Source organism: Temnothorax longispinosus, unplaced genomic scaffold, assembly GCF_030848805.1.
Source record: "Temnothorax longispinosus isolate EJ_2023e unplaced genomic scaffold, Tlon_JGU_v1 HiC_scaffold_92, whole genome shotgun sequence".
NCBI lineage: Eukaryota > Metazoa > Arthropoda > Insecta > Hymenoptera > Formicidae > Temnothorax > Temnothorax longispinosus.
The window spans coordinates 16,577-31,423 of record NW_027270801.1 but is presented as its reverse complement, the minus strand read 5'-3'; the positions used below and the strand labels follow the sequence as shown (position 1 = coordinate 31,423).

At 31.0% G+C, this 14,847-nt stretch overlaps 2 protein-coding genes and 1 long non-coding RNA gene across 3 annotated transcripts; all 3 read left to right on the top strand.

The window, feature by feature from the left end:
• The first annotated feature begins 2,727 nt into the window (after nucleotides 1–2,727).
• On the top strand, nucleotides 2,728–5,023 carry LOC139825094 (uncharacterized). Its single transcript, XM_071797628.1, has 3 exons — nucleotides 2,728–2,821; nucleotides 3,386–3,650; nucleotides 4,155–5,023. Exons 2-3 carry the CDS (start codon nucleotides 3,395–3,397, stop codon nucleotides 5,021–5,023), a joined length of 1,125 nt encoding a protein of 374 aa, XP_071653729.1. The 5' UTR covers nucleotides 2,728–2,821; nucleotides 3,386–3,394.
• Nucleotides 5,024–5,099: 76 nt separating this feature from the next.
• LOC139825097 (uncharacterized) lies at nucleotides 5,100–8,678 on the top strand. Its single transcript, XR_011735458.1, has 3 exons — nucleotides 5,100–5,197; nucleotides 5,279–5,365; nucleotides 7,349–8,678. It is a non-coding gene; the product is annotated as an uncharacterized lncRNA (long non-coding RNA).
• A 783-nt stretch (nucleotides 8,679–9,461) lies between these two features.
• LOC139825093 (uncharacterized) lies at nucleotides 9,462–13,921 on the top strand. The gene is made up of 4 exons (XM_071797627.1): nucleotides 9,462–11,520; nucleotides 11,801–11,887; nucleotides 12,977–13,208; nucleotides 13,846–13,921. Exons 1-4 carry the CDS (start codon nucleotides 9,771–9,773, stop codon nucleotides 13,919–13,921), a joined length of 2,145 nt encoding a protein of 714 aa, XP_071653728.1. The 5' UTR covers nucleotides 9,462–9,770.
• Nucleotides 13,922–14,847: the final 926 nt, after the last annotated feature.

Below are 14,847 nucleotides of genomic sequence, written 5' to 3'. Positions count from 1 at the left end.
CTATCTTTCTTTTTTGGTAACGAGTAACAAAGATAAAACGATACTTGTGTTGACGTGTGTCGCTTGCTGGAAAGCTCCCGAAATTGTTCAATCACAGTTGAATTTGAAGAGAATAATTGACTGTGATTGGTCAATTTCTTAGAGCTTAGGGCTTAAAACACCTATTGTAGACGGGCACTATACGTTAAATTCGACAGGAATCAGGTTATGAAGAAATTGACCAATCACAATCGAGTATTATTCTCACATTCCACTATGATTGGTCAATTTCTTATGACTTAGAACACCTATTATAGGCCGGTATTCATAATCAGATCTTATTTCAAGACCGTCTTAAATAATATCTTAAGGTGATCCTAAAGCCGTGATTCTAGCCGGTTTTTTTCTTAGCACTAATCTTTTAATTGGCTTTATAGAAATGCAAAATTCTTGTCTAGAATTAAAGTACGCATCAAAATCTAGGTCATGGTGGTCGAATTTATATGTGGTGGTCGTCACGTATAACAAAAAATATTAATTTTTTTTCGTTTTCGATATAAATTCGACCACCATGACCTAGAATTTGATGCGTACTTTAATTCTAGACAAGAATTTTGCATTTCTATAAAGCCAATTAAAAGATTAGTGCTAAGAAAAAAACTGAAAAAAACCGGCTAGGATCACGGCTTTAGGATCACCTTAAGATGCTAATACGTCTCTGTGGCCGGTATTCATAATCAGATCTTATTTCAAGACCGTCTTAAGTAATATCTTAAGATGCTAATACGGCTTTGTGATTGGTTAATGACATCTTAAGATTGTACTTAAGATGGTCTTAAATATAAGAACTGACTATGAATACCGGCCTGTGATTGATTAATGACATCTTAAAGATTGCATTTAAGACGGTCTTAAGGGTCGACAGGAGTCATTTATTACTAGAATCGTAAAATCCCTATTACGGTCAAATTAATGAAAAAATCGCATTTCTTACGACTTAGGCTGAGTTTCCACTGAGCGCGTCACGCGTCGCGTCATCCGTCATGACCAATCAAAACATCGTATTTTATTACATTATTTGTGACAGGATGTTCAGATTGGTTAACGACACATGACGCGACGCGTGACGCGTTCAGTGGAAACTCAGCCTTAGGGTGCGTTTCCACTATACGCGTCGCGTCACGACGCCGCGTCATGAGTTATCCATTCAAAACGTTTCATTTTATGACGTCATTTCCGACGCGAGATTTTGTCGGAAATGACGTCATAAAATGAAACGTTTTAATTGGATAACTCATGACGCGGCGTAGTGACGCGACGCGCGACGCGTATAGTGGGAACGCAGCATTACGACTTACAACATTTATTGTAGACCGGCCCTGAATCTTTGTTACTGCCCGGTCTACAATGGATGTCGGTAGTCGGAGTTGTAAGAAATTGACCAATCACAGTTTGACCGCATTATTCTTCGACCGCAAAGAGAATAATAGATTGTGTTTGGTCAATTTCTTACGACTCCGACTTCCGACATCCATTGTAGACCGGGCCTACGTGCAATGATAATCCGACACCGGCTTATGACTTACGACAGAGTCGTAAACGGTTACAATGAGGGCTTGTTTACAATGGATGTTGTAAGTCGTGAGTCGTAAGAATTGACCAATTACAGTCCATATTATTCTCCTTGCGGTCGAAGAATAATGAACTGTGATTGGCCAATTCTTACGACTTATGACTTACAACACCCATTGTAGACCGGCCCTAATCTTTGTGCTCTGGCCCTAAATCTATATCAGATTACGCATTGAAGACTGAAATTGCTTAAAGTTTGACTAATCGGGACAAAGAAATGTACACTTCAAAGCATATGTAGCACCAAATGGATTGCAGTTCTATTATTTTAAGCACGGTTAAGCAGGTAAAGCAGCTAGCGTTCGCCGAACGATTGGGTGCGTTCAGCAAATCAAGTTGCTTAGTATCAATCAAACGTGATTGGCTATTACTTTTAGAAACAATTAATCAACGCAGAATGTGCAAAAGAAGATAATTCAGTAATTGTTCTTCTGAACGCCGCCATTGGCTGCAACGCTGCGTTGCCTCCTGAACGAGAAGGCACAATCGTTGAGTGCTCAATGATTCTTTAATATGATTGGTTCTTGCCTTTTTCTCCTGATCTAAGTGTAAAACCAATTATAATAAAGAATCACTGAGCGCTCACTCAACGGTTGTTTCCTGAACGCAGCCATTAAGTCCGTATCAGACTACGGATTGGGATTGAGATTAGATTGAAATTTAATCAATCAGAATAAAGATAAACTGATCGCAAGTTTAGTAAACTTTGCTCTGATTGGTCCAATCCAATCTCAATCCCAATCCATAGTCTGATACGGGCTTTAGGGGCATTCAAGAACGCGACCACTCATTGAGCGGCTAGTAGCGATTGGTTCTTTAGATCTAACCAATCACACTAAATTGCAGTTTAACCGTTCTGTGAGCGATTGCGTTCCTGGATGCACCCATTGGTTCTTATTTGTGGATCTAAGGCTGAGTTTCCACTGAGCGCGTCACGCGTCGCGTCGTCACAAGTTAACCAATCAAAACATCCCATTTCATTACATTCTTGTGACGGGATCGAAATGGGATGTTTTGATTGGTTCAACTCGGACGACGCGATGCGTGACGCGCTCAGTGGAAACTCAGCCTAACCAAACCTTGTGGATCTAACCTTCATCCACTCGGCATTCTCGGCAAGCAGGCTATGTGCTTTGTCTGGCTTGTAAGCGCCACTTTTTAAGCGGGAAATATTCTCCGATATTCTCGTCCCAGTAGCACATTGAACAACGTAAGTAGCAGTAAATTTTAGCTTACAACTTAAACAGTAACATTTAATCTGTAAACAAATCAACAAATTAAAGTCAAAATTATGATTAAATTTTAGACAATGCTCGATTGTGATTTGTTGACTTGCTTATTGCCTAAATTGTACTGCTTATGTTTTTTTGTACAAAGGTCACGGTGCCATGTCTACAAAAATGTGCCATATTTTAGTAGTTACTAGTTTAGTAGTTAGATTAATTCGTGCAGTGTGTATTTCTACACAAAATTTAAGAGCTTTTACTAATCGCCTGCAGTAATTACTTAGTTGAAAGTAGTTGAATGTTTATTTTTGTTAAAGTCACTTTCTCAGTAAAGGGGGTATACTTTCACATAAGCTATTTGTAAGTCACACGTGTACGTAAATATCTTAATCCTTACAAAATTACGTTTATTTTGATTGCCACACTATCAGTCCCAGCTAAAAATGACCCGTTTATAGTCGTACGTCTAATCGACGTCGATTAGACGTTCATAGACGGGTCATTTCTCGCTGGGGTAACGATTTTTTACTTCTCTAATTTTTTTTCAGATAATATGGATGCACTTCTTCAGTTTACTACGGATCTACAGTATATGTAGTATATACGGTGTCGTATATACATATAGATGTAAATTTTTATTAAGTCCAGTTTTATTTCAATCTTATCAGTCTAAGATGTATGCTTTGGTCAAATATTACGATGATGTGCATTATGTGTGCCATTCGAGCCATATTTATACTAATAAACAAGGTGTTACAACAGTAAAATACAGTGATCAGTGTAGATACCGTGCAACGATTTTGGCAAAAAACGGTAAGTTAAAATAATTTATATAGTAAAGATCAGATTGTGAATAGAACACCAGAAAACTTTCTACATTTAAAGCTTAATATAAGCTATAGTCAACTTGACGCTACAAATGTTCCGAAGCATTCCTCTTCTCCTTTCTTTCAACGAAGAAAATAGGAGAAGAAGAACGCTTCAAAGTATTTGTAGCGTTAAGTTGACCGTAGTCATAGTTAGACTAAATTTTTATTTGTTTCTAACAATAAGTAAAGCGATGAGTGAATATTACTTTATTGTTATATATAACACATGTATATATAACGATAAAGTAATGTCACATTCATATATCACTTTAACCAGAAATAAATTAAAAAATTTAGTTTAACTATATTAAGTTTTAAATGTAGAAAGTTTTCTGGTTTAATGCTTTATTCGCCATCTGATCTTTAAAAAATTACATATTCCTTTCTCTCAACTTGAAAAAGTACTTAAACGCCAAATAAATATAACATTATTTCTTCATTATTACAGGTGATAAAAAATTACTACAAATAATATTAAAAAATATTAATACAAACAAACCTTATGTATCATGCTGTAGCATTTATAACAAATTTACAAATGGTAAATATGATAATACAAGTAACGATGGGACTGATATCTCCAATCCAGAGCATAATTGTCAGACAAATATTCCTGTAGCTGTGTCAAATAACAATGAGGTTGATATTTCCAATCCGGAATATAATTGTCAGACATGTATTTCTATACCTGCTTCAAATAACGATGAGACTACTATCTGTAACCCAGAACATAATTGTCAAAAATACATTTCTATACCTGCATCAAATAACGATGAGACTAATATCTGTAATCCAGAACATAATTGTCAGAGAAACATTTGTGTACTTGCAACAAATACTGATGAGACTGATATCTCCAATCCAGAATACAATTGTCAGAAAAACATTTGTGTACCTGTATCAAATAACAATAAGACTGATATCTCCAATCCAGAACATAATTGTCAGACAAATATTCCTGTAGCTGTGTCAAATAACAATGAGGTTGATATTTCCAATCCGGAATATAATTGTCAGACATGTGTTTCTATACCTGCATCAAATAACCATGAGACTACTATCTGTAATCCAGAACATAATTGTCAAACATACATTTCTATACCTGCATCAAATAACGATGAGACTAATATCTGTAATCCAGAACATAATTGTCAGACAAACATTTGTGTACTTGCAACAAATAATGATGAAACTGATATCTCCAATCCAGAATACAATTGTCAGAAAAACGTTTGTGTACCTGTATCAAATAACAATAAGACTGCAGATATCTCCAATCCAGCATCTTGTGGTAAATATTTATTTATTTCAAAATGATCTTGTAAATTCAAATTATTATAAAATGTATGATACAGTAATTATAATATTTCTGAATATTAGATATTAATACCAAAATATCTTCTGCTAAAGAAAATGAGAACACTAATGAAATTGACATATATAATCCAGACCATGATTATCAAGAAAATGATGAAATTCCAGTATCTTATGGTGAGTACATCGGTAATGTCAAAATATTTCTTTCAATATGATCTATTATAAATACAAAGAAATTTTTGTGTTATTTTTTAGTATTTGATATTGATACAACAATAGATTTGCTTAATTTTAATCATGGAAATAATGCCGAAAACGAATACATAGAGATCTTAGTTCCTCGTAAGTAACAATTGTTATATTATAAAAAATTTTGCATGTGACGTTTAATATTGTAATATATATGCCTATTTTTTTGCTTGTTGTGGGCAAAGTATAGTACAATAGTCAATATATTTTACTGATAACTATATATTATATATACAGGGTGTCTGAGACCACTCGTACACCCTTTTCATCTTTGCAGGGTAAGGTCAAAATAAAAATATGTTCAGACAAAAGTTGTATGGTCTGAAGGGAGGCAAATAATGGTAGAATCAAATTTCGAAAAAATTGATTTTTTAAAGTCACAGAGGTTACTGCTATTTTTTAAAATGGATTATATGATTTTTTTTACATAATATGATTCTTCTAGTTATTCTGCATATAAAAGTATTAAGGTAAAATTATAAAAAAATTAATAGTTTACGAGATATTTTATACTTTGTTTTGGCATATTTTGACATAAAATATAAAATATCTTGTAAACTATTCATTTTTTGGTAACTGTATCTTAATACTTTTATGCACAGAATAATGAGGCAAATAAATTGGTGCAAAAAAAAACACAGTTGCTTTTCAAAAAAGATGTGGTTGTATATTGCAAATTGCATAATTTTTTTGAAAAGTAACTATGTGGTATCTTTACACCAATTGATTCATCTTATTATTTTGTGCATAAAAGTATTAAGGTACAGTTACAAAAAAATGAATGGTTTACAAGATATTTTATATTTTATGTCAAAATATGCCAAAACAATGTATAAAATATCTCGTAAACTATTAATTTTTTTATAATTCTACGTTAATACTTTTATATGCAGAATAACTAGAAGAATCGTATTATGTAAAAAAAATCATATAATTCCATTTTAAAAAATGGCGTTAACCCTTGTGTGACCTTAAAAAACCGATTTTTTCGAAATTTGATTCTACCATTATTTGCCCCCTCCTCAGACCATACAACTTTTGTCTGCACATACTTTTGTTTCGACCTTACCCTGCAAAGATAAAAGGGGTGTAGGGGTGGTCTCACACACCCTGATATACTTACTAGGTGTTCTATTTTAACTTAGACACCAAAATATCTAAAAAACATTGCACTTAAAAAAATATTCTAAATACAAGTTGTAGGGTTTGAATACGGCCATCAAATAAGTTGACTAAGTTTTGAGTCTGGCGCCTATTTTAGATCCAATAAGGCAACTTGATTTTCTTTAATAAAAATCCCAATTTTTTATTGTACCATCTTAATAAATTGAACAACTTTTTATTTGAAACATTTTTTTATTTGCCTAATACTTTTTAAGATATTTAAGGAAGATAACTTTTTTAATATTTAGCTTGCGATATCTCGATAATTATTTATCGGAGGAAAAAGTGGTACAGAACTTTTTGACTTGATTTTGTCTCAAGAATATGCTATTGCAATATAGTGCTCCATTTTTTTTAAATATTTGTGTATAGATAAAAGCTCCAAGGAGATGCATACACAAATGTTAAAAAAAATGAAGCACTATTGCAATAGTATATTCTTGAGAATCACATCAAGTCAAAAAGTCCTTTTTACCACTTTTTCCTTCGACAATTATCAAGAAATCATAAGCTAAATATTGAACAAGTTACAGAATTTTTCTTGAATATCACAAAAAGTATTAGGCAAATAAAAAATTATTTTAAACAAAAGTTGTTCAAATTTAATAATATAAAAAAGAGATATAATAAAAAATAGGGGTTTTTATAAAAAAAATAAAGTTATGTCTTAATCTGACTGGCAACGCTACTTATGGTCACTCTAATGCTACAATTAAACCTTATTAAATCTTTTTAAACCTTATAACTTTATCTAAAACATTTCTTTCTATTTTGCTTTATTTTTTAAATATTTAAGCGACTTAATTTAAATGCCCTACCCTGTATATTAAAACATGTTTTATTTTTTGTAATCAGGAAATTATACTTTTTATTTATTTGTGGTATAAAATATATTGTTCCTTATGTTTATAGCTGCACATAACGGATCTGAGTCTGATAATGTGGAAAAATGTGTTAGGAAATTAACATTTAGTCCTGTTGGTATGTATAAATCAGTCATATAACATAGCTCCCAGTAAGCAAGAAACATAAAAAAATATTTCAACTACATTGCATTAATGTTACAACGTTGCTGCATGGATGTAATTGATGTAATTTGATGTTTCTTGCTTACTAGGAGGGATATTTGAAAAGTAAGGATAGATTGATTGAAAACACAAAACAAAATATTAAAAAAGTGTACAAGTCATACATGTAATCTTACATATATAGTATCATTAAATGGAGGTTGTTTTGAATTTGGCAAAGATTAGTCAAAGGGTTACTAATTTCTACCTAAAAAATGTATAGGGTAGATTGAGGCAAATCGGATTTCTAATTAGCACGATAAAATAGCTCGTTTAAAATAAAACACTAACAAAGATTGTCTTAAAACTTATATTAATCCAATTTGCCTCAATCTATCTAAGTTATTTGATGGATAGAGTATCATAGAGTATCATTAAAGGAAGATCGTTATTTAATTTGGCGAGGATCGGTGAAGTATTACCGATTTCTGTTTAAAAAGTGTATAAGATTTAATTTTATAAAGTATTATTAAAAGAAGGTTGTTTTGAATTTTGCGAAGTGAAAGGGTTACTGATTTCTTTCTGAAGAACCTTTTTACCGATTATCGCCAAATTCAATACCAACCTTTTCTTAATGATACTCTATATAAAATTACACATACAACTTATACATGTAACTTTTTGAACAGAAATTGGTAACTTTTTCACTGATCATCGCCAAATTCAATGCCTTCCTTAAATAATATTCTATCCATCAAATAACTTACACATTTTTTAACCAAAAATCGATAACTCTTTTACCGACCTTTGCAAAATTCAAAACAACTATTTTAATGATACTCTATATAAAATTACATGTACATCTTATACACTTTTTAAGCAGAAATCGGTAACCCCTTCACTGATCTTCAAAAAATTCAAAATTTTATAAAGAAAGAACCCTTTTACTGATTATTAGATATACCGATAATCAACCAAATCTTAAAGTATTATATGTGAAATAGGGATAGAAAAGACTCAAGATTATAATAAAATTAGAAATACAACGGACATTTCTAAAAAATCCGCCACATACACACATACATACAAACACCTTTTTTTAATGCAATATTTTGACATTTTAAAACACTGAACATATTAGCATCAAAAACTAAAAAAAAAAACAATCTTTTCTTTGGTTTCTTCTACCCCTATTTCAAATATAATTTATTTAAATTTGGTTAATTAGACCCAACTTTATACGCAATCAAATGTTTATATACGAAAGTCACGAAAACAAAGCTTCCTCTATAAGGAAACAAAATAAAATATTTCAAAAATATTATAGTAGACATATCGACATATGATACATATTATTATTGTAATTTTGTAACTTTGATTCTATTCAAGATTAGACATTTGTTTTAATGAAGTATCAATAGTCTTCTCTGCAAAGAAGTTTTTTAAATATTTTTCTATAGCAATAAAATATCTTTAGGTTATTTTGTTGTTTATTTGCAAGTAATGGTTTCTTACATTTCCTTCATAATTAATTTTTTGTTTTGGATTACCATTGAATAACATTTTATAAAAAATACTACTTATGTTTAGAAGAGCTATCGGAAAATGCAGGAGATATACGTATATTACCTATGTGTCAACAAGATGCCACAAACGAAAAAACTGTTGATATTCTAGCATCTTATGGTGTATGATATTATTTGTTGTAGCTATTTTTTAGTTAAAAAAAAAACAAGTTGGATCATTTATGACAATATAAAAAAAATATTATAAATATTTTTAGACGTCATCTCTTGCTACCTGGGTTGCATTATTTATGGAAAGGAAAGTCGTTACTCTAAAAGAAGAAAGACTTACACAAATCCATAAATGTTATTTTAGTAGTTATAAAATTTTATTTTAGTACTGTTATTTTATGCTTTGATAGGAATACTTTGAGAAAAAAAAGATTTTAATGATTTAATTGCGTTTTACATTATTGTTGACGATTCCTATTAAAGCTTAAAATAACAGTACTAAAATAAAATTTTGTAACATTTGTGTGTACGTCTTTTTCATTAGAGTAACGACTTTCCTTTCCATAAGCGATGCAATACTTTTGACCCCAGTGCTGTATTTAACTAATTTTATTTTTACCAGATAACGAAAAAGAATATAGCGATGAAGAATCAGAATACGTACCTTCAGAACAAAGTGAAGATAGTGATTCTTCACATAATAGTGAATCTCCACATAATAATGTTTCAAACAAAACTATATCATCCGCTTCTAGTTTCAATGAATCAAAAACTAATATTATTGGCACATCTTCATGCAATGACGAATTAATGCACGTTCAAAATTCTAAGATAAAATCCACCAAAAAGAATTGTTGTACTTTTTGCATGAAGTTGCAATCGCAACTCGCACGTCATTTGCAGAATGTCCACTATAATGAGCCTGAGGTAAAAAAATTTGCCGTTCTACCAAAAACAAATCCAGAAAGGAAGCAAATAATAAGTAATTTACGAAAGATGGGTAATTTCAAATTTAATACCAATTCTGAAATTAATACCGGAGAACTTATTGTATCCAGACGTCCAAATGAAAAAGTTAATAAAACTGCGATTGATTTTACTGCTTGTGCGAAATGTCAAGCTTTCTACGCCAAAAGCACAATACGTCATCATGCTCGACAATGTTATAAAAAAGATTTTCGAAAAAATAAAAGCATTATGGTTATGGGCAGAAAAATTACAAATAGAATACATCCTTTAGCAAATGAGACTTTAAGAAATATGGTGTTTCCTGTGATGCGAGATGATATAATAACACGAATTGTGAGATATGATGAATTATTGATCTTGTATGCTAATAAGCTGTGTGTAAAATACAAAGCCCAACATCAACATGACATGATAAGAGCGCGATTGCGCGTTCTTGGACGTTTTCTTTTGGCACTGAAGGAGATAAACAAAAATATAGAAGATTTTCAGTCGCTCTATCATCCTAAGGTATATGACGATTGCATTTCAGCCATTAATAGAGTTGCTAAATACGACGATGAACAACAACTTTATAAAACTCCTGCAGTAGCAGCTAATTTGTCAACCCTTGTTAAATACATAGGTAATCTTCTCATTACCGAATGTATCAAGAGAGAAGATGAAGCGAAAAAGAAATTAGTTAAAGATTTTCTGAAATTATTAATTGTAGATGTTGGCACGAGTGTGAATAAGACTGTCTTAGAGACACAATCAACGCATAAGAGACACAAAAAAATAAATCTGCCGTCATTAGAAGATATCCAAACATTACATAAATATTTGACGAAAAAAAGAATAGAAGCTTACACAGCATTAAAAGAATCTTTTTCATACGAGAAGTGGCTTTCTCTAGCAAAAGTGACATTAACTTCAATGCACGTCTTTAATAGGCGACGAGCAGGAGAAATAGAACGAGTCCTCATTCAAGATTTCGAAAATTATGAAAAACTAAATGAAAATATGTACACTGATATATATAATTCATTATCCATAGAGGACAAAGAAATTGCACAAAAATATGTTCGATTTTGTATAAGGGGTAAATTGGGGCGGACTGTCCCCGTTTTATTGCCAAACGATCTTTTCGAATGCGTCACTTTAATTTTGAAATTTCGAAAAAAAGCTAATATACCAAAAAAAAATCCTTACATATTTGGATTACCTGGTTTGAACAAACATAGATATAGATACCTTAGAGCCTGTATTTTAATGCGGGAATTTGCACGAGAGTGTAACGCCAGTTGTCCAGCTACTCTGCGTGGTACAACCTTGCGGAAACATATAGCCACACACTGCATTCAATTAAACCTCAATGATACTGACGTCACGGATCTTGCTACATTTATGGGCCACGCCGATAAAATCCACAGACAACATTACAGACAACCATTAGCGAGTCGAGATATCCTTAAAATCTCTAAATATTTAGAAGCTGTGCAAGGAACACAGGATACAAATACACAGGATTCAAACGATGAATCTTCATCGGATATGGAACTTGAAATGCAAACTAATTCAAAAGAAAACGTTAGTCTTAGCAACAATGAAATAGGTAATTAAAGTAACGTTTAATATTATCTTATATAATAATAATATATAAATATACATATATGACAAAATATAGTATAAAATAAATGTAATGATATAAAAATATAATAATAATATAATATATATAAATATATAAATATGGTAAAAAATAATATAACATAGTAAAAAAATTCAATATTTATATTTTTACATTTTGTATTTGTGTATATATTGGTGTTTTTGTGTATAATTACTCTTAATTTATTATTTTTAAAACTTATAAAACAAATTATATATTATTTTAGATACAACAACATCGTCATTAAATGATACATCAAATCATATAGATTGCCAAGGCCAGAAAAATAAAAATGGAAAACGGAAACGAAGTAGTAAGTAATGTTTTTTATTCTTTTTCAATCTTTCATTATACCAATATTATAAACTTTTATTTTTTATCTTGTGTCAAAATCCTTTCTATTAATTTAATCATTTCTGTAAATGTATATTATTTATCAAACCAAGAAAAAACATCGTTAAATGGTCAGAATTGGATCATGGTTGCCTAATAATACTATTCGAAGAAATTTTACGTATAATTAAATTAATTATGTGACTGCGCTGTTTTTGCTTCGGTTGAGACGGTGTTTTAAGTATGAAAGTAACAACGTGTGGTTTGCTAAGGCAAAGAATTGTAGGCGTAAAATTTACTTGAATAATATTATTAAGCAACCAAAATCCGATCCTGTCTATTTAATGACTTTTTTCCTTAGTTTGATTGTATATCATGTACGGTCATATTTTCACTTACTTATATATTGTTCATATTATTTTTGTAATTTAAACGTTTTTACATATGGTAAATATGCGTATATAACTACATTTTGAGCAATTTAATCTTATTTAATGTATATTTATCAGGATAGTTGTAAAAAAGATGGATGAAAAAAATTAATTTTATTTAGCAATGCAGCTTTGTTTGTATTTTGTGCATTACACATTAATTTTAAAAAATAAAACTGTAGAATATTGAAACATACATTAACTATTATACAAACATTAGTATTTTAACTATTGTACAAACGTTTAGCATAAGAATTTTAATTCTAATAGATCAATTTGACATATATGAATGATAATAAAAGTGATTCAAGATTCTTTACATTCTTAAAATTGTAAAAGAAAAAATTAATGTATACATTGTATACAAAAAATTTATAATTTTAATTATTTGAATTTGCAATTCTTTAAATTTAAAAACTGAAGGTTATAATTTGTTAACTGCAACGCTTAAATTACTTTTTTCATAATGTTACTATATTAAAAATTTAGTAATCCAACGTTGTTAAGTATAGAATAAAAAAGTTTAAATGTGGAAATAATATAAAACTTCTAATGTTTAATGTTAAATTCTTGTACATTTATTTCGACAAATAGTATAATATTTTTGTTCATACATATTTTTATATTCTATATTTTAGCATCTCCTTATGGAAAAACAAAACGGATACGATGGACTGAGGAAGAATCAGAAGTAGTACTTCGAGAATTTGCAAAATATATAGATGATCCTAAAGCGTTGCCGTCTCTAAAAGAGGTTCAAGATATAAGGAAGAAATATAAATGTCTTACTCGTCGTAAATCGCCACAGATAAAAACATGGTTCTTTAATATGAAAAAAAAAATACGAGAAAATAAAGAATTATCACAAATGTATTTTTATTTGAGTTTAGTTGCAAAACATGTGATATTTAGTTTAAACTGTTATAAATGTGAAAATCGATCTCTACTATTAGCCTTAATTGTTCTTTTCATTAATATTGAAACTAATAGTTTATAAAATATCATCACAAATGTATCTTTATTTGAGTTTAGTTACAAAACATGTAATATTTTACATACTGTTCCGCGTCTTGTATGATATATGGTATTGTATGATAACACACGAATGCAAGATATATTATCTGTCGAATGGGCAAATCAAGTCGATAGGAATGGAAATAAACGATACCTCAATAATATGGCCGCAAATAAATAAACTCTGATGTTTAGTAATATGATGAGCGAAGTCGATGATTTTACGTTAGGCGCGCCAGTAAGAACTAAGAGTTGCGGTCTGTAATTTTTCACGTGCTCTTCCACTCGATCCAATTGCTGTACAGCGGTCAGCGCGTTATTGTAAGTCTGGGCTTGTGTGATCGAGCCCCAATTTACATCTGTAATAAGTTTTCATAAAGAACAGAGTGCGAGAAAAAAACAATGCTTAAATAAATTTCTGTTGCATGAAATTACCAGGTTTTCTGTATGAGACTACTACATATAGTGCTAAGACTGCGCATAATGTTATTAGAGCCGTCCACCATGAGATCAGAAACATCACAGAAACGCAAAGGATAGCACTAGCGAGACTGAGCCACATATTGTAATACTAAAAAAAAGCACGTCTTCCCCCCATAAAATCAATTTTACAATTTTGTCTTTCTACTTCATTTTCTGCATTTTAAATTGCCGAATTTCTTCATTCTTCTATCATAAGTCGACCCTTCTCTTATTTGAACATCTATTATATTAGAAAAAAATTATCTTTATTCCTATCGTAAAAACTTGTAAAAAATATATCACTATTTAAAAAATAAACAAATTTTTAAAAACAGCAATAGTAAAAGAGAATCTTCTTATCAATAAATTAAGTCAATAATTTTCTACGTTGAAAATTTTACTACATAAATTATCGCAAACAATTATTAGTTATCAAGGTTTTTTGAAAATTTCTATTTTCGTGTTTCCAATAATTTCATAGAAAGCTGCTGTAAATTTAATTACTAATTTCTGCAATCCTTAGAGTACAGTTGATCGAAAATTACAAAGACTACACCCGAAACTTTTCAATCAAGCATTTACATGTACATCGTACATATCGTACGCACACAAGCAGCGTAAGGGTGCCGTCACATGGCAGTCAGAAATTCGGAAAACGGAATCTCGAAATCATTCTGATTGGTTAGCCCCATGAAGCTTGTACTGTGCCCCATGGGGCTAACCAATCAGAATGATTCCGAGATTCCGTTTTCCGAATTTCTGACTGCCATGTGACGGCACCCTAAATGGTTTACGGCGGTATACGACACAGCAGAGAAAGAATAAAGACCCTCTATACAGTATGCCTTCTTTCATGCATATGCTCCTCGTGATATGCTCATATCTTCCACCTACCCTGCGTTCCGTAACGCGCATATGCGCGCATTTGTCTATTAGTATACGTATAACGTTTACTATAGAAAATGCGCGCATATGCGCGTTGCGGAACGTGTACCGATGTACCACGAGCATATTCAAATAATGTAACACGCTT